Source organism: Haplochromis burtoni, unplaced genomic scaffold, assembly GCF_018398535.1.
Source record: "Haplochromis burtoni strain Fernald_Lab_line unplaced genomic scaffold, NCSU_Asbu1 Contig_379, whole genome shotgun sequence".
NCBI classification, from domain to species: Eukaryota; Metazoa; Chordata; class Actinopteri; order Cichliformes; family Cichlidae; genus Haplochromis; species Haplochromis burtoni.
In genome coordinates, this window is record NW_024582740.1 from 290834 (window position 1) to 310897 (window position 20064).

At 40.1% G+C, this 20064-nt stretch overlaps 1 protein-coding gene across 2 annotated transcripts in view; it reads left to right on the plus strand.

The window, feature by feature from the left end:
- prkcbb (protein kinase C, beta b) overlaps positions 1-20064 on the plus strand; it is a 103241-nt gene that overhangs the window by 18159 nt on the left and 65018 nt on the right. For both annotated transcript variants that reach the window (XM_005943606.3, XM_014340507.2), the window contains exon 3: positions 12091-12173. In XM_005943606.3, the coding sequence (XP_005943668.1) occupies positions 12091-12173 (83 nt within the window). The remainder of the gene's footprint in view (positions 1-12090; positions 12174-20064) is intronic.

Here is a 20064-nt window from a genome sequence, read left to right on the forward strand (position 1 = left end):
TTATCGTGCACTTTGGAGCTCTGAAACTTGAAACTGGATGCATTTACTGTAAAAATAAAAGGTTACTGTCCCACAGCCTGTTGAAGGGGATGTGGAAAGCGCTTTAGATTGTCAACAGGTGAAAGTGAAATGAATTTGACTGATTGATCAGGTTTCTTAGAGAGTTTTTTTGTGTTCTAGTTGTTGCAGTGTAAAACAGACTAAGCAGCAGATAACCATCGAGGATAACAAACTTCTAATTTTCCTTAATCCTGCCCCTCCATATGTTAATAATTAAAATAAACTGAAACTAAAGAAAAAACTAACTAAGCTGAATTAAAAACAAAAAGTCAAAATGGAATAAAAACACAAACTTCTTAGAAAATACAAACCTGTAGTAAATATGTTCCCATAAATTTACCACGTTGATTTAGCCAGGACACAGAAAACTCTAGGACTTTAGTCTCACGCCGTAGCACAGCCCTCTGGACTGAGTTTAGCTCCGTATATCAACAACATGATTGGCTATCATCAGCTCATTTGTTGAAGTCACATTAACAAATCAAATTGCTGTCTGTATCGGTCTGAATTTTTGTGTTTCATTCTGTAATCAGTGCTGGCACATGTACTTGTATTTCATGTATTATTTGGTATTCAAAGCTGTTCATCGGCTCTCCACTCTCACCTCGATGTCCTCTCTCACCCACTCTTTCTCCCTCATCCTCTTCATATTATCTCTCTCTCTGTTAATGAGTAACCTCAGATCAGGTAAAACTGCATGCCTGCTCTAAATACAAGGATGTCTAATGTAAAGAACCCACACTGTATACACTCGAGCGTTCAGTTTCTCTGCTTTTTCTTTCCTACCCGCAGTTATTTTCTTGCTGTCTGGCCGAAAACAGCAGGTACTGTTTGCGGGGGAGTTAAGAGAGAGAGGGAGAGAGCGAGTGGCAGTGAAGGGTGGAGTGAGTGAGAGATGAGGGCAGGAGAGTGAAGCATAGTGAAGAAAAGTTGATGTACAGTACAGGAGATTACAGGGTTACCGGTGTGTGTCTGTGTGTGTGTGTGTGTGTGTCGACTGGACATGCTCAGCAGATGCGGAGGTAGATGTACTTCTGCAGTGAGAGGACACGAAGAGCCCTCCATGTGCACACAAACAGGGAGCGAGAAGAGACAACAAGTGTTGGTGCAGAGATTAACAGTGCAAATGTCAGTGTTTTTTACTGTGCCGTGCAGCTATTCAGCACATCTTCTTGACAATATATTTTTAATCCAAACTTATGTTTCGTCGTTTAAGTAGATTGTTTTTACATACTCGATTTCTTTTAGGTTATTGGTACTAATATATGCATTGCACGCAGGCCTACTTACACCATCAGTGTTACACCCATTAGAAGAAACTGATACACATGGAAACGTATGCTTCCCCCATCTTAACAAGCTCTATCAAGGTGCACAAAAAGCAAGACACCTACGTAACGCCCACACAGCAGTGGCTCAGCTGCAGACTGCACAAACACTAGGAAGCTCTCAGATCTGAAAGTTTGCAGTTGCATGTATGTGATTAACAAGCAAATATATTAACCGCGAGGTGGAGGCGAGCCAACTTGCTGAAAAATGCGATCGAGCGAGTAGGGGATGGAATTGGGTGACAGGATAAAGAGAAGGATGAATGAGCAGAGCCTGGGATAAAATGGGGAAAAGAAGGAGAGTGAAAGGCCAGAAATCAAGAGGAGGAGATGGAGTGAATGAAAGAAAGAAAGGGAATGCAGTGAATGAGCTAGAGACGGAGCAGATGAGAGACACAGAGAGAGAGAGGATAAGGGTGGAGGTGTTAGCTGGACCACGTGAAATCACTCTGTGCCAAAACTTTTACAGCGCTGGCACAGAGCTGAAACTGAAATCGAGCGGCGCAAGAAGCCAGACAGACTGTAGTGTCTCCTGAAAAGGCAGTTTTATTGTTTTGTCACTCTGTTATCTTCCTATTTAATATTAGAATAGCTATTGAACGAGAAACAATACATTATTTTTAAAAAAGCGTCTTCCTATTATAGTTCTGCTGATATTTTATATAATTTATTATCTGCTATTCAAGGAGTAGTAAATGAAACGTAAGACAGCTGCATGTTCCTGCTTATGATGACTGCATGTTACCATCTACTGAAGTCACACAGTGTTAACGCTGCTTCTTTCTTCCCCTTTTTCAAAAGCTGTGGCCCGTTTGTGGCTTTAGGACTGATAGTGATTGCCTTGCAGTGGACTCCCCCTATAGTAAGCTGTCAAATCATTTATAGTTAACATGTGACTTGTTTTTATAGCAGATTTTTCCTGCTAGAGAAGAATCTCTCTAAATGCAGCCATAGTCACAGCAAACAGCCACATGCCACAAACACATATGGAGCATCCTAAGAGGAGTGAAATGAAAGGAGCAAGTGTTCAAGGACCACTTGAGCAGATGGACTCTGTTGAAGTTGCAAAAATAAAAAGAATAGATGTTAAATACGCCTGAAATCTAACAAATATAACCTGTTGATGATCTTTTAGGATTTGCCAGATTTCCTGGGAAGCGTTGCGTAAAAGCACTGGTGAAAGGGTCCTGTTGTGAAAGTCTAATTGATTGTTTTACTTTGTTTACACCCCAACTTGTCTTTATGAGCATGACCAACCCAAGGTCACATTTTCACTTGCCAAGTGAAATCCTCTGTTTTTGTGTAACAAGATGAAAAATGATCGCTGGAGAGATGGAGGAGGAGGAGTATAGAGGAGAAGAAGAGCGGATGGATTGACGGAAGGGAGAGAGAGAAAGAGGAGGAGTGATATGGGTGTGCTGACTCACTCTGACCCTTCTCCCTGCTCCACCAGCGGCATCGTGGGTATTTATACATTGGCGTAGGCTGTTCACCTCCCCCTTATATAAGAAGTTACACACACAAACACGCACAGACATGAGGGGAGGTGCCCAAGGTGAATGGTGCTCCGTTTTGTTCACATCATTGACTTTCTTCTTCTTGCTTTCGATTCTTTATCACCTCGCTCTTCTTCTTCTTCTTGCCTTCCTCCTGTTGCACCAGCCTCCTCTTTGAGTCTTTCACCCCCACTCATGAGGAAGTTTCCTCTTCACTGAGACAGTAGGAAGAGCAAGAAACAGAAACGGCAACAGTAGTGCTCGCCTAGACCTTTCCCTACGCTGTTTAAACACTGTGCCAGGTCTGCTAGGCTGCAGTCAGGGAGAAGGTGTGATGCAGGTGTTTTGTAGCCAAATGAGTGAGCCAAGTCAGTCAGTATACATTCACTGGTATACCTGATAAACTGCTCCTTTACTCAACTATCTAATTAGGCAGTCACGTTGCAGCAACTCAGTACATTTAGGCATGCAGAAGAACAGCGATTTTTAGTGGCTGGCATGGCAGTTGGTGCCAGATCAGCTTTTCTGAGTATTTCATGAACTGCCAATCTACTGGGATTTTCCAGTTCAGCCATTTTACAGAGATTAGTCTGAAAAAGAGAAAATATCCAGTGAGCGGCAGTCCTTCGGGTGAGAACGCCTCATTGATGACAGAGGTCAGAAGAGAATGGAAAGAATACTTTGAGCTTGTATAAACACTCATTACAACTAAGGTGTGCAGAAGAGCATCTCTGTTGCAGCAGAAGACCATGTACTGTCATTATAGGCTCGTTATGTCACTTTTGCATAACGTGTATGCTGAAAGGACAGTTTTATATCCAAAGCTTGTATCATTTGCTATAATTATTTTAGAAATTACAAAAAAAGCTGTAAGATCCAGCATCAATGGGAGCAATTATGGCTGCTCACTACATCACAGAAAACTAAGATATACATGCTCATTGTCAAACCAGACGAATATATACAAATAATTATTCAAGCTTCAAGACCTTCATTCTCAGAAAAGAGTAAGTTAATCTTGATCTCTTATATTCAGCATGTTAATTCAGCGATAAAGGTAGTATTACTTATAGTAAGTGTCTGCAATGCAGGAAACGCTGTAGGTGACAGCCTACTATGGCTATAGATTAATAAATAGAAGTAGCTACAGATTTCTGTGTGGTGTAGCATTGAACCTGGATACTGAATCTGAAAGCATCTAAATCTGGGACATCGCTGCATGTCACTGCGTCTCGCATGCACACCAAAACAAACGCAGAGGCGCACGCACGTTGGCAGCTCATTAGAGGGAAAGGCTGTGTACGACATCGTGTTCTGCCAACATTTCATAAACAGAATATACCGGAGCAAGTTGGAGAGATGAAGAGAGGAGAGGGGAAGAAAAAATCAAAGTGGAAAAAAAAGAGGTATAAATGAGAAAATTGAAAAAAACAGTAAAGTGCTTCACTGCATTAGAGCTCAGTAAATGCTGTCTCTAATAAGTGTTCCTAATGAAAACATTAATTGCGACTTGTTTCGCTTCAGTATGAGAGCAAATGATTTATTATCTGCGCTCAGAAAGTTTTTAGATTTCTGAGTAATCTTTCACAAAATGTTCTTCATGTAAGATGCAGTCTTACTGTAATGCAGTGTCTCTCTGTTTGATTCCTCTTTTGCACCGTATTGATGCACAGAGAGCCTGATGGGAAGATGATATTGACTGACAATAAGCTTTTATATAATCATGTCACGTGACTGTTGGGGAGGGATTAGGGCAGCGTGGCACACGTCAAAGAGCTGTAGTTGCACAAAGATATTTCAAGAGGTGTGTTTTGTATGTTTCTGTGTCTGCGTGTGAGCGGCCTAACCCAGCGGTTGCTGGGATGAACGCTTTCATTTCCTTTGCGATTCATGAAACTTTTAGCATTTTACTTCCAGTGGTTATATAAAGAACGGAACATCCATTAAAAGCAATTAGGGAATCGAATCAACGCTAATGACTGAATTCATCATAGATTCATCTGGTGGTTATTTTTTCTTAGATTAACCAGTTGTTTGCAAGCAACATTAAAAATGACCCAGAGCTCAAAATCTTACTTTATGCTTTTTGCTCTAAGAGAAACATTTATGTCCTACAAACTTATGCTATTATAAATGTATTTCTGTTGTGAAGTGAGAAGCTTTTTTTCTTGTTAAAGTAGTTACTGATGGGGAAAAGGAACGCATGCTGCGGACAGCTGACTGTGCATGTAATGACCTGCCCTCTCCTGGGAAAAAGGCCCATGAAAACCTTTGCATTGTGGACAACATGTTTGCACTTGCATAGCAGTGGATGCTTTAAATCATTTACCATTTTAGCTGATTTTATCCACCAGTTTCTCACTCATAACAAGAAAAAAATAGGTGCTATCTGCAACCAGCAACTTAATGCCCTGCCAAGCTCTGCAGGTGCTTTCCATTGCTTTAATATAAACTGAAGTGTAACAAATTAATGAGAGTTACTGAGATGGAGAAAAAAAGAGAGAGATACATGGGAGAAACCTGTAACTGTGCCTGTTTGTAGTATGTGTTTCTGTGTTCTTGATGAATGTCATGAATATTTCATTTGTATGATAAATAATGAAGGCACGGCACGGTGCCAACTACACACGTGTGGGTGCACAGAGGGCACCGAGGGGGCAGAGATGTGTGGAGCAGGAGGACGGATAAAAGCACGGTTTGTGAGGGAGGTAGACAGGGAACAACCCTCAGTTTAATCCATGCAGGATTGCACAGTAGCGGCAGCTGTTGAATGCTGAGAAAATAATAAATCTTTTATTTTGGTTTCATTAGCAAAAACCACAACATCTACTGAGATTGTTTATGAAATATTTAGTGTGTTAGGGACTTGCAAAATGGAGGAAAGGAGCAGGATGGTGGTTCTGCTGGTTGGAAAACCTCCGGAAATATGTACCATCACTTCTGGGCTTGGCATCCCCTGAGAAATGAGAGAAAGAGAGAAAAGGTGGGGGGAGGGGAAATAGGAACAAACAGGTCAACAGGGCAGGAATACTTTTATATGAGCAGCTGAACCTCGGTTCCAGCTGTCAGCTTCCAAAAAGTTGGCCCCAGCCCACAAGTTGGCTGGATTTGGTTTGTTACCAACTGTTATTACCCACAGCTCATGATTACAGGTGAGGATTGGGATATAGATCGACTAGTAAATTGAAAACTTTGCTTTGCTTAGCTCTCTCTTTACTGCAATGGACCGATACAGCCTCCTCACTGCAGCCACTGCCCCAATTTCCACTGTCAATCTCTTGTTCTCCTCTCCCCTCACTTGTGAACAAGATCCCGAGATGCCTAAATTGCTCCACTTGGGGTAGCAAGTGTACCCTTTTCAGGCTAAGGATCATGGGCTTAGATCTGGGTGTGCTGATCGTGAGGAGCTGGAGGCCACCCCCCTGATGAAGCTAACATCATCTGCAAAAAGCAGAGATAAAATACTGAGGCACCTAAAGTGAAAGCTTTCCACCACCTGGGTACACCTAAAAATTCTGTCCATGAAAATTCTGAGCAGAACTGGTGACAAAGGGCAACTCTGGCGGAGTCCAACGCCCACTGGAAATCTGTTCGACTTAGTGCTTGCAGTGTGGTTCAAGCTCCTACAGTGGTTTTACAGGGACCAAATGGCTTGAAGCTTTCACTAAAGGGTGGCTGGCCTCTCACTGTCCCTTAGAGACAAGGTGAGGAGTTCAGTCATGTCAAAGGGGCTCAATGTAGCTCCTCCACATCAAAAGAAGCCAGCTGAAGTGGTTCAGCCACCTGACAGGTTTCCTCTGGGCGCTTACCGAGTCAGATATTCTGGGTATGTCCCACTGGAAGGAGACACCGGTGCTGACCCAGGACACTCTGGCGAGATTACATCTCTCAGCTGTCTGGGAATGCCTCGGTGTTCCCCTAGTTACACTGGAGGAGGTGGCTGGGAAGAGGTAGGTCTCGGTTTTTCTGCTTAGGCTGCTGTCCCCGCAACCCAGCCCTAGATAAGCAGGCAAAAATGCACGGATGATTTAAAAGCCAAAATATATAAAATTATAACGTTTCATTTAGTGTGACCTGAAATAAGTAACTGAATCCATATAATCATCAGGAAAATGTTTAATGAGTTCAAGCTAAATCCATCTTTGTTACTGTCTATGGTTCCCTTTTCTTTTTAAATCAGCTTTTCAACCAATTATCACTTGACCTATGCATCGTGGTACAGCAGTTGGGTAACCCACAGTTGGCTGATTGGAGGACTCCTTTCAAGATGGCCTCCTTCTCTTAATCCAGCAAATGGGATCTGGGTTTGTGAGATTAGGTGATGCCCTTTGTCTTGCATGTGTTGCCTGTCAGTGTTTCGGGTCAGCTAAGTGGATGTGTAAATAATTGAGCAACTAATGACTAATTAACAGATTTATTGAGAAAAGGAGGGGCACATTTTAGCTCTGACAGTATTTTTTGGTGTTTGGTTTTGGCCCAAAGGTCATATGCTTGAATGGCATACAGCACTATTTTATTGGCAGATCTGCGTGTATGTGTGTATGTGTGTGCATGCATTAGTGTGTTTTCATTAGGGATTTGGCAGTAGCAATACTCGAAAAGAGCAGTTGCCTTGAAGCAATATGTGCGCACAGCTCACACCATTTCTCTCTGTACTCCCATCCTTCCACCCTCACACCCTGCGTATTCAATCTGCGATATCACTGGAATGAGTGGGTGGTCTTTGTGTGTGAGTGTGTGTGGTACAGTATCATTGCAGTGCGTAGGTGGTGTAACCAAAGAGAGGATGTTGCGTGGGAGTGAAGTACCATTGAGGTGGGCATGATTTATGTGTGTGTTGGAGAAAGTTCCTTTGTGTTAATTATAACCCCTCTGATCACCACCGGTTTGCCAGTAGGTACGGATTAAATAGAATATGACACAAAGATAACTGATCCCCAAATATGTAAGTGAGATCATGGTGATAAACGCACACTGAAAATATCAGAAACATTTTTGGAAACAGTGAAAGATCATTTTGTTAAACGTTGTGATCTATCAATCACTCAGACTGTGCATTACACAATAGTGCAGGGAAAACTGTGCGCTTGTGTTCAAAGCCATGCTTTTTCATGCTTGTGTGACTTTGCTTAAATAACATGAAGTGGTAAGCATAATTTAGTTCTGTTGCTAAACAGGAAGCAGTCATTGTGGCTTTAATGATTTGAAAGTGTTCTCAAAAGTATTAAGGATGAATTTAAAAACCAACTAATCAATCAACACTTTAAAAATCTTTCACTAATATGGTATTTTTCATGTTCCAGTAAATATGTAGGACATTAAATAAGCACCGCAGCTGAGCATTTCCGTCTTGCTTAACATACGTTACAAACCTGAGGGCTCGACCCCATCAGCCAGGGAATGGGGCTAACATTGATCAAACACCAGCAACACGTTATTAAGCTATCAAGTCAAAGTTGTCGACGTGGACTCTTTTCATATCAGCTCAGCAGGAAAATGTCCTCTTATCTCTGTTTCAAGATGTGTGTGTCTGCGAGTGTGTGTGTGTCACTGTAAACCAGACAAACGCTGCACAGTGGAGGAGACAATTAAAATAAAGATGATGTTACACAATCTGACAGCAACGTATGTTATTGCAAGTGTGCCGCGTGTCCCGGCAAGTGTTCGTTTAAGTGCTCCGCTTCTGATGACAGTTTTAATTTACACAGCTAGCAACTAGCTGTTTTCCAGTGTGCTCAAGGCAAGTGTTTGTTCATGTGTTCTGGGATTTTTTTCTTCTTTCCTTTAACCAAAACAGCACAGCACTAGATTTGTGTTCCAGGTCCTCCTGAGTTAAACATTTAGCACCGATCTTTTTCTATTTTGCAAGATAACTTAGGAAGAACAGGAAGAATGGAGCCTGCGTGCAAGTGGCTGAGCGGGAGGCACAAGGGCAGATTTGCATATTCATATTATGCATGCTAAATGAGGCAAACAAAAGCCCCACAAACTATGGATATGAAATACATAATTTTATCTTTTTTTAAATTTGATGAGCATGTTTTTTTTAAAATCACTCTAGCAAAGCAAACCTTCAGTAGAGTGGTGGCTGTTTTTTTTAAGTAGTATTTTTGGTTTGAAAACAGTTTCGTTTCACAAAACACTGCACACTAACTCATTAATCAATATGTTATTTTAGTGTGCTGTAATAGAGTTTCAGTAGTTGTTTTATCATAACGTGTATTTGGGCGCCTCTGGATCTTCTATCTGACATACACGCCATGTAAATATACTCTGGGGCACAGTCATAAGGACTGTGTATGTGAGATATATTTAGCTTCCTCTGTTAGTCTTGCCTGTCAGTGGAGCTGACATTGATCAGGGGGGAAATGACAGACTCACTGTGCGTCAAAGCTTTCACATGTTTCTGCACCGCTGATTGTTACCAACACAGAAAGTGTTACGCTTTTCATCACATTTGGATTCTTATTGTATAGGCTTTCCTTTGGTCTTTTTAAATGTGTGTTGATGTGTATGCCTGTTATTTAAAAAACAAAAAAACAGCAACTCTTCAACCCTGTAAAATGGCACATTTAGATTTGAGATATTTTAATTTGTTGACACAGTAGACTTTAGAAACATAGCAAATTATGTTGATACAAAGTCATTTTTGTACATACTGTACCATAAAGCAGAGGTTACATTTAACAGTACATCCAAGACATTTAGAAGGTGCTCTTATCCAGAGTGGCTGACAGTGATTCAACGGTGCTGGAGTGACAATAAAGAGAGTGTGGGTGTGAATCCCACTGTACGTTTATCACTGCTAAAGCTTTTCTTATGTTAAATAAGTGCTGCTTCTAACAGCCCAGGGACAGCAAAACAGCTCAGCTTCTATCAAACCTACTGCTAAAAATATCGGTGCTTTTGGTTGAATAAAAATTAAGTCAGTGAGTCAGTAAATGCAGATAATACTCCTGTGCCTGGGATCATGTTTTGATCTTGATAAAGATGGTTAGTGTACTTGTTCACCCAGTGCAGTTATCTAATCTGTGTTAGCCATCGTCAGCTATGAGTATATTTATTATGTGAATCCTACAGTGCCGTGCAAAAGTCTCGAGCCACCTGTCATTTCTTTAAATTTTGCCTCCAAGGAACCAGATTTTCTTATCATTTCTTTAAAAAGTGGTCTTGAGCAAAAGTTCTCCAGGCTTTCTGAAGATCCTTTAAAGGTTTTTCTTTGGTCATTGGCTGCTTTTTCACTCATTTTCAGTCCAGTCCTTGTACAGGTTATTAGCAGAGGAATGTTTTTGTGTTAAGCCACTTAATGCTTAGATGTGAATCATTCAAATATCACCTAACCAGGGTCGTCAGTCTACACATAACAGACAACTTAGCAAAGAAACAATTTTAAATTGCGTCCCTGGTACTTTGGTGTTAGCAGTCTGTTGCAAAACCACATAAATTGTACCCATTTCCTTACTCAAATTTATGAGTGTTACGGTTAGAGGTGGTAGGGCTAAAAAAGCTCTCAGCAGATGAAAAGAATCTGAAAGTCATGTGCTTGACAAATAGGAAAAAATCCAGTAAAAACCGGACACAAGACCTGAAAGATGAATCTGGCCTATCAGTTGGTCCATCTACTGTTCAGCGAAGCCTAATTCTGAAGAAAGGGAAACAGGGGGAAATGCTTACGACAAAAGACACAAGTAATGCACTGAAATTCAGTGGTAACAGGTCTTATGGAGAGTAGAGCAGGACGATATGAAAAATATTTATCATGATATACATTTGAAAATTTGCGATAACGATATAACTGACGATATAATTGACACTAGACAAAATACTTTACAACTCCACAACTTTATTAGTGCAAAAAAACATCAATGTATTTTCACTTAAACAAGCAGCTGTTTTTTTATGTGCATTAAAGTTATATAAAAATGTAACAGTGCAAATTCCTCGCTGACAGTTTAACCAAAAGGCATTTCCAGTGGAAACTGGCCGACATATCCTCAGCATAACCATGTAGAATATCCACAAAACTTAAAAACTTAAAACGTATCACTCCGCGAGGCGCCTGCCTAATATAGCTTAATGCTCCGACAATCCATCAAGCGGTGCGGGTTCGTAGCTTAGCAAAGTCGTACTGAAACATTTGACAGATTTTCGAGCGCCGTGTACATAAAATCGTTTCGAGGTCAGTAAACACAACCAGAATTCATACATAAGGCACACGGGATTATAAGGGACACTGTCGATTTTCAGAAAAATCAAAGGATTGATTTTAAGTGTGCCGTTTTTTCCAAACAACACGGTAATAACGACGGCCCGCTAGCATGCTCTACCAAAAATAGTGCTTTGTTGTGTATGTGACGGACGAAAGCTAAACCAGTTCCACACCACTGAAGTTGCAGCATTTTTACAAACCAATTCTGGTTTCATTCAACGATCCGCTTTCGCTCTTCTCATGTGCGCATGTAAACATAGGCGCTGCGCATGCGCGTTTTACCCATATTCTATTGCGATATTTCATTTTTCTATCGTTGCCCAAAATTACGCCGGTATTACCGTGAACGGTATGATATGGCTCAGCCCTAACAGTCAGTGTGTGCAGGCCCGTGTAAAACACAGTGGAGGCTCTGTGATGGATTGTGGCTGCATTTCTGCTTCAGAATTTAACCCACCATGCAGTAACATCTGTAAAACATCAGATTGCTTCATTTTTCAGCGTGACAATGATCCCAAACACACTTTTAATGCAGTAAAAGCAAACCTACAGTAGATCAGTCGTGGATTGGCCTCCCCTGACCGTGGACCTCAACATTATTGAAGCAGTGTGGGTTTATCTTAATAGAGAATGGAACAAAAGGCAATTCAATTCAATTCAATTTTATTTATATAGCGCCAAATCACAACAAAAGTCGCCTCAAGGCAGAGACATCTAAAGAAGAGCTTTAAATGTTGGAGGTTTTTCCAAATGTGAGCTGATTTAAGCCCATTCACAGGTGCCAGACTAAGATTTTGGCTGAACAGCCTTCAAGTTAGCTTGAAACTAATGTTGACATCAGACTGTGTTTTTAAAAACAGCAAATACAAGTCAGCATGTGTTTACTGGTCAAAGCTAAAGAAAAAATGTCAGATTTTTAGACATTTTTAGATCGCAGGATCTCTTTGCTGTGTACAGAATACTGATGCTTTCTCTTCCTCTTTTTCTCTCTTCACAGTGTGTTGTTTCGTGGTTCACAAACGTTGCCATGAGTTCGTCACTTTCTCCTGCCCAGGTGCTGATAAAGGGCCCGCGTCAGACGTGAGTACAAATAAACGAATCATTTTAAACTGTGTGAGAGCAAGAGCATGCACAAGTAAGTGAAAGACACGTGGAAAGCGAGAGACACAGAGAGCACGTCGACATTTCCATTCACGAGCCCCCGTCACCTGTCGGCGCCGGTGTTACGCTTGAGCAGCCTCCATCTTTTTCTCGCTTCTCACTCTCCTTTTCCTGTCTTGACAGTTCAACCGTAACCTCCAGGAGTTTCTCTAGTAATTACATTTAAGTAAGTACAGAAGAAGTGATACCATAAAAGCCAGAAAAGACATGTAACACCTGGAGCTGCCAAATATAACCGCTGTATTACAGTAATTGCTCTTCATCACGCTACACGAAGAAAATGACGGCCTTATATTTAACCACATGGACCCAAAGTAGCTCCTATTGTTCTCTAACTGCTGCCTATGTTCACCTATGCTTCTTTTCTTCCTCTTAGAGGTTTTATATTATAAAAAACTGAAGCTCAGAGGTTCCCTTGATCTCTTTTTAGTATCTTTGAAGTTTGAAAACACCCCTCCTTGCTGGTTGAGTGTTTCTGTGGTGTTATCTGTACGAGCCACAGGTTGCAGTTCGCATTCTTTGACATGAATTCAAAGAGTATTGTCGGAGGTTAAAAGCTGTGCCACTCTCGTATTATTATTAATTCTCTTTAAACGTTCTCTTCACCTTCTTATCCGCTCTAACAACATGAAGTGCCGTTAAGTGGTATGCTGCTCTGTCAAGGAGCTGACGAGTTGTCTTTTCTCTGATTCATATTCTTAAAATGCAAATCTAGTCTCCAACCGATCCTCCCGAAGGAACAAGACGTTTGCCTTTTTTTTCTCTCTCTCATAAGAGCGCTCTTAGGGTGCCGTTTTTATCCTCACCGAAGCCCCTCCCTACGTTCCTCAGCCACGTCTTTACCTGCCTCTGGAGTGCCCTTTCAGCCTGACGAGCGCACTTAGCGTGCCGCCTTCAGAGGAAACGCTGTTTGGCTTCCTGTAGCGTGTTCTGTATAACTGATAATTCTCCGCAATGAATAAGAGGTTAATCTTTTTATCATTTACCCATCCTGCCTCTCCTTCTCACAGCAGTGCCACAAATAGTTGATGTTTTTATAGCTTCCTTAACAGGCTGCACCTTAAATGCCAAGCTGGACGCCAAAATTTGTAAAACTTTGCCCATGTTTTGTGTCGACCGACACAATTCTTTCTTTTGACCTTAAAAATCCATTCAGATTTCCTGTAAACTGCCAGTTTAGGCAGACGACTGAACTTTTTATTCTTTAGGAATCTTTCATTTGTCTTATATTCATGCAGCTGCTGCATTGTGGACATCATAGCCTTTTTATTTTACTGTTATCCTGCTGATAAACTTATGTCTCTTTTTATGATAATAACTTGATTTTGTGTACATGTTTTTCAAACTACTTCCCCTCCTCTCGATCTTCTCTTTCCTCTTGAGTTTTCAAAAGCCATTTTCTTCATTAGCAACTTCAAATGTCATTCCATATCTCTATAATCTCCTCTCTATTTTCTCTAGCTGTCCCCTTAGCTTTACTGGCACTTATCTATATATTTCTATATTTGGTGCACATGCAACTCTCCCATGTCTTTATCTGTCTCCCATTGTTTCCCACACCACCATACCAAACTCTGTCCTCTATTTAAATGCCACTCCACCCAGGGGGCCACTGCTCTTAATTACGGGGCCTCGCCTTCCCCACTATGTCATCTCTTTAATGAGTTCATGGCCTTACGACCTTGGTTGCAGCACAGTGGGAATGCAGGGTAGATCTTCTCCTAACTAGCTGCTCATTTAAATATAGAAGACAGGAAGGCAAGAAGCCTGACGATTACAAGAAAGGAGGGTGATGAGGCCTCTTACGGCACTCACTCACAGACCTGTTTTTCTTGAAATTGGCATTTTGTAGCATACTTATTTGAGGCTAACAGAAGTGCCCAGATTTTTTTTTACATTAGCATTATCAAATTCCTAAATTAACATTTTAATAACCATGTCAGACGTGACACAGTGTCTTCACCTGTACACACACAGATACTGCCTTTGTGAGCTGACACGGAGAGGAGAGCTTACAGTTATTTTCAGATCACTCAGTCGAAATGTTCCAATATTTTTGCACTATATTAGCAAATAGAGTATATCTAAATATCACATATAGATAAATATACATCAGATATGAAAGACGTGCTCTGGCTGAGTGTGTCTTTTGACTAGAAAATGTCAGTGTTCTATGGGAACACAGATTTTTTAGAAAGATTGTACGATCAGAAATATTGCATCATTCTCTGCGGCGATCAGCCCATCGCTCCCTTTTTACCTTCTGCCTCTCTCTATGTCTCTCTCTCATCCTCTCTGTCAGCTGCGCATGTTTATTAAAAGACAAATTCAATTATAGATCTGGGTTAATAGAATGGGCTCCCCGTGGGAGAGGTCGAGGGATGAGCTTCTCTAATGAAACCTACATTTCAGGCACGCACCCTTACGAAGGTGTTGTGTGTGTGTGTGTGTGTGTGTGTGTGTGTGTGTGTGTGTGTGTGTGTGTGTGTGTGTGTGCGTGCGCGTGTGTTTGAGAAGCCGGTTGCATAAGAATAGCACCGCTTCAAAATAGCTTTACAAATTTGCAAGACAAGTAGACGGTTAACTCTGTGTGTGTTTGTTTGTTTTGTGGAATTTCCGTACTTCCTGTGATTTATTTGATGTGATGTATGTTTTCCATTCAAAAATATTAACTGCCTCTGTTACCAAAAAGTGGATTCTTATATGATAAAATGCAATGGAAGTTATGTGTAGGGGGGAAAATGTAAAAAAGGTCCAATTACATTATGTGAAACTAGGCAGCGTAGAAGGACGTGGAAGTAGCTCAGTAAATTTGATCATGGCGTTATCATATATCAACAGATTTTAAAAGAAATAATAGAAGCTAGTTCAGGTTAGTCATCTAATTTTGTCAGAGAAGATGAGTAGATGAAGTCCTTTTTTTTCTCCAGAGTTAAATTAAGTTTATTTTGCATAATTTGCTCATTTGCTTTTTCCTCAAAAGCTGTTTGACTGGAGTCAGAATGTAGCATAAACACACCAAAGAGGTAAAGCTTTAGCTTCATCTGACTGACATACACTCTGAATATGTGAATTATTAGTTTTTATTAGTTTGTATTTTTAGAAACAACAAAATAAGCATTTTTCTTAAACTTCAAGGCTTTTTAAAATAATCTTGTTTCTTTGTTTCCAGTCTTTTTCTTATGCTAACATGCTGCTGGCTTCAGCTTTAGATTCTCACTTTGTTAAATTATTACCTTTTCTACCTTTTTATGATGTTTTTTTTTTGTTTTGTTTTTTTTTGCAGACACTCCTATACAACAAGTGCACATGCACCAATAGCATGCATTTATACATGGTCATTCTCAATTCTGCACATAAACAATATAAATGTGATTTCAACATGATGATATATTTATCAGTATGTCTGCACGGGTTGTTAAAAAGACGTCAAAGCTGTGAGGTAGCCTTTGAGAGGCAAAGAGAAAGGTTGATGGCGAGATTGTTGTTAAATACGTAGCACGGCCGACTCCGTCCCCTGTCTCGTTATTGCGCTGTCTTTCTTTCAAGGCCTATTTTGCTCAAATCCTTTAAATAATATTTCACACGCTTTCACTTACATGTTTCCCAGAGGAAGGATTATAAGCCTGAGTCAGGTAAACACTTGGCACAGCGTTTCTTTTATTGATCAGGGCAGCAAAAGCAGCTGTTGCAGCCTGCGTTATATTACATTTTACTTTTTCGGAGGAAAGTTTACAGCCTCTTATTGAATCGGAGTGGGTGGCTACAAAAGAATGTTTGCTGGTTAACTTTCATAGCCTTTGGGGAAGTACACATAGTTTTTCAATAACAGCAATGTGAGTCATACTAACTTAAGTTTTTCTAGATTTAAAAAGTTAATCTGTGTATTTATTACTTTGTTTTACGTGACGATGCAAGCTAAAATAAGTGCGCCTCTTAAAATAAAGGCAGATCAAACCAAACTCTGACTTACTGTTTGTTTTGTTTTCATTTTGTTTTACTTTTTTCTTTATCTTGATATTATTGTAGGATAAATAACGTGTTTTTTTTATGTGAGCTTTGAGTGTGTTTCATTTTTCATGTTAATAAAACAGCTTACTCATTAGCATACAGTAGATCTGCTGTAGCATATTTATGTATGTTTGCTCCGTTGCTCCTCCTTGATGCGTTCAACTGGATGAAACTCACTATATTAACTGCCTATTGCACCAGGATTATCAATGTCTATATAGCTTTTGGTAATTATTGATCTAACACTCAGATCCTTATAAATCATATAATATATTTAGACCCCAAAACAAACAGTGACATTACGTCTACATTGCACATGTTGATGTTTGTAAATACAATCTGCTAACCAATTTTTAGTGCAGTGGTATTTTTCACTAAAATGTGACGTCGTGCATATGTGTAAACAACCGTTCATCAACACTAACACGCTAACAGTGCCTGTAATTCATAACTTTCTCTTACAACATGAATATGTAGCTCACAAAGATATATGTGTTTGTTATTCAGGCGTTTGATGTTTATAAACAGCTGTTTTTGCCATCTGACTATACACAATGATATAATGAAGATAAAAACAAGCTGACACACTTCTGTGTTTTAATGCACGAGTAAAGCAAAAACTGCATTTCTTTTTGGGAAGAAAATTAAGTTTTTCAGCATTTTATTAGTAAAAAACTATTTTTCTTTTTCAGACTTGCTTGTAGCAAAACTTTCGAATAAATAATGCCTAACATGAGCATGTTTATATTGGTTTTAATTGAGCTCTATGAAAAGTAAAAGCCACAAATAACCTTCGTGGTGCCCGTCGACGTGACACGCAACGGCTTCATGACAGGTTTAGTCTGTGCAGCGATTTTGCCACCGGAGATATGTCAGAAAGTACTAGCTTGAGAGGAGTAAGTGGACTGAAGGCAAAATCAGCGCTGAAAAATAAAAAGTTTTCGTGTGAGTGACTGTGAGCACAGATCTGCCTGTCACACAGCATCATGAAAACATGACAAGATGTGTATGTAATTGTTGTGAGCTGACTGATGCTAATGCCAGGGAATTTAACAGACAGCAGAGTTTTAAAAAACAAAAGAAGAGCAGCGAGTGAGAGACAACACAGTGACAGGAAGGTGGTCAAAACAGCGCACTGAGCATGGACTAATGGCTAGTCACTGGCTGATTTTATGAGCAGGCTTTCAGTTTACATGCTTAAAAAAATCAAATTTGTTAAATCTGCTTTGAATAACTTCTTTTTGGGTGAAATTTGGCAACACTGTAGAGAAGATAACAGGTGTCAAAGCATATCTATGGTAACACACAAAAACAAATATATCAGCATAAAACTGGTGACAAGACTTTACTTTTCCCCCAGTGGCTCCATGGCATGAAGGAATATCAGGGCCAGATTAAGAAAATATTGTTCATTTTTGAGAATAACGTCAAAATGTGGAGATCAAAGTTGTCATTTCTTGTCAGACAACTGTCACGGCTGCTGTCCCCTCTACAAAACGCCTTGTTTAGATGAGGTAGTGAACTCGTGCTTGAGAATTGGTTTTAGTAGCAAGGAAATGATTTCTCCTTTAGCACATACACATCGTGGTGATAAGTATTAACACGTTAAAGAGATGGTGTAGAAAGTTGCATCTGGTCAGAAGGAAAAAAACACAGGAACTTGGTGAAGTTGGCAGTGGACAGCTGCAAGGATAGTGATGTTTACACCCTCGTGCAGTAAAGAGGACGTATGCTGTACCACAAGAAGATACCTGATCAAGTTGTTTGCAGAGGGTAGAGCAGCCGTGGCAGTTTTTTGGTTTTTCAGGAACTTTAATATCCACGTTTCAACTTTATTCTCAAAAAGAACAATAATATATATATTTTAATGTAGCCTTAGTACGCCGTCGTAGCACAGTGGAGACATTTTCATGAAAAAGATCCCCTCTTTAAGTCTGGGAGGAGGTAAAAATCCCCTGGGAGGGGTTGTGTCAGAAAAGACTTCTGAGGTAAAGATCTGCCAACTCAAATATGCAGAGGCATCTACTGTGGCGACTCCTTGTAAATAAGAGAGCGGCCAAAAGAAGCTTTAGTTTAGTGTAGATACTTTTTTTTCCCAGCATGCCCTCTCAGACACTGGGCCTGTTTGAACAGGTTAATTTCAGTACCGAGGTCGAGTTATTTATCAGCTATCAGTTATTAAAGTTGAGGACCTCTGGAAGACCTTTACAATTTCAGTAAAATGGTTGTAGAAGGACGGCAAAAAGAATGTGGTAAAATATTTTCCATCTCATAATAATAAAACAGGTTTGGCTATTTGAAGGTATAAACAGAATGTCCTGGCTCTGTTTGAAGGTAACAGAATCTCCTTACTGTTGTGCTAAGGCTTACTAATCAAATTGGTTATTTTATATTGAAATTATAACATGAATATACAACTCTAATGTCATTTTGACAGAGGAAGCCTCACATGCTGCTTGGTCTCTGTACCTAAACTGAGAAACTGGAGCCAGTGAAGCTGTGGCTGGATGCTATTAAATATATATACATATATACACAAATATTAGTCCAAACACTGAAATATTCCAATTCTGATCCTTTCACACTCAAATCTAAAAGTGTTAAACACAAAAGTTGGCAGAACATCCTAACACAGTCACGTAAACCTTCCATTGTAGGATGATATATTAAGCTGATTGTTGTTAAGCTGTGATTCAAACTTGCATTTCTTTGTTTTACTTTACTTTAGTTTACTGTTCACTAAGTGGAAACATTAAATCAAGAAGACCTACCGGTGTTTTTCACAGCTTGTTTTGACTCATGAAATTAACATCATCCTTGAAAACACCGTCATATTGAAGCAACCTTATAGATCACAATGTCCACGTCCTGTAGGGAGGAGGTCAGGGTGGATGGAAGGGTTAAAGAACTTAACTTATTTTTGCTCATATCTTGACTTCTGTGAGAAAAATGACAGAAAAGGTATTTTTTAAAAATCTGTTTAAACTGATTTTACATCAAAATAAAGTTCATCAAAGAAGGGGGAGACAATAAAAGTGGTGTCTTTTTTCTCCTAGTCGCTGCTTTCATGCGTTCTTCTTAATGATTTTTCTTTCTCATTGATGTTTGAGTTTTCGCTGCGGATGCATTTAATCATTCATATTTATAAAGAAGCTGGCACTCTTTGTAATCAGCCCTCACACTGCTCTCTGTCTGCTGCTGCTCATCACTGGAGCTTCAGCAGCACAATGTTCCCTTGTTTTTATGCGGCACAAAAAAGAAACAGTAGGTGGTATTGTTCTCGAGAAAGTTGAAAAACAGCATTTGAAACAAATACACAAAGTAGCGCGTGGAAATGTACACGGAAATCACAGGCATCCACACGTTCAGGCTTAGGGGCAACACTGCTGAAGACACTGTGGGGACACTGGGTATAATTGACTGGTCACCTAAATTTAATGTTATTTCCAGGACAGGTGTGGAGGAGAGGAAGACATCAATCATTCTAATTTTTTCTTGGCTCATGAGATTAAAAGGCACGAAGGCACGTGTGAAAGAAAACTGGCACTCGTGGTCTCTTTCTAAATTGGCTTTAAAGGAAAATTAACAGTAAGCACTGGTCTATTTGATGTCATCAAAGCACTTTGCGCTGGAGGAGATCCCTCACAAATCATATTAAATTCTGTATCTGCATGTTTGCTAGCTGCGATGGATCCCCTTGGCAGAAATATTTTAACTCCCACATTGAAGTACGCCCGCTTCGCTGCACAATTTGGATCCTCCACAAGCGGTATATCGGATGTGCACGGCCTAGGAGTTA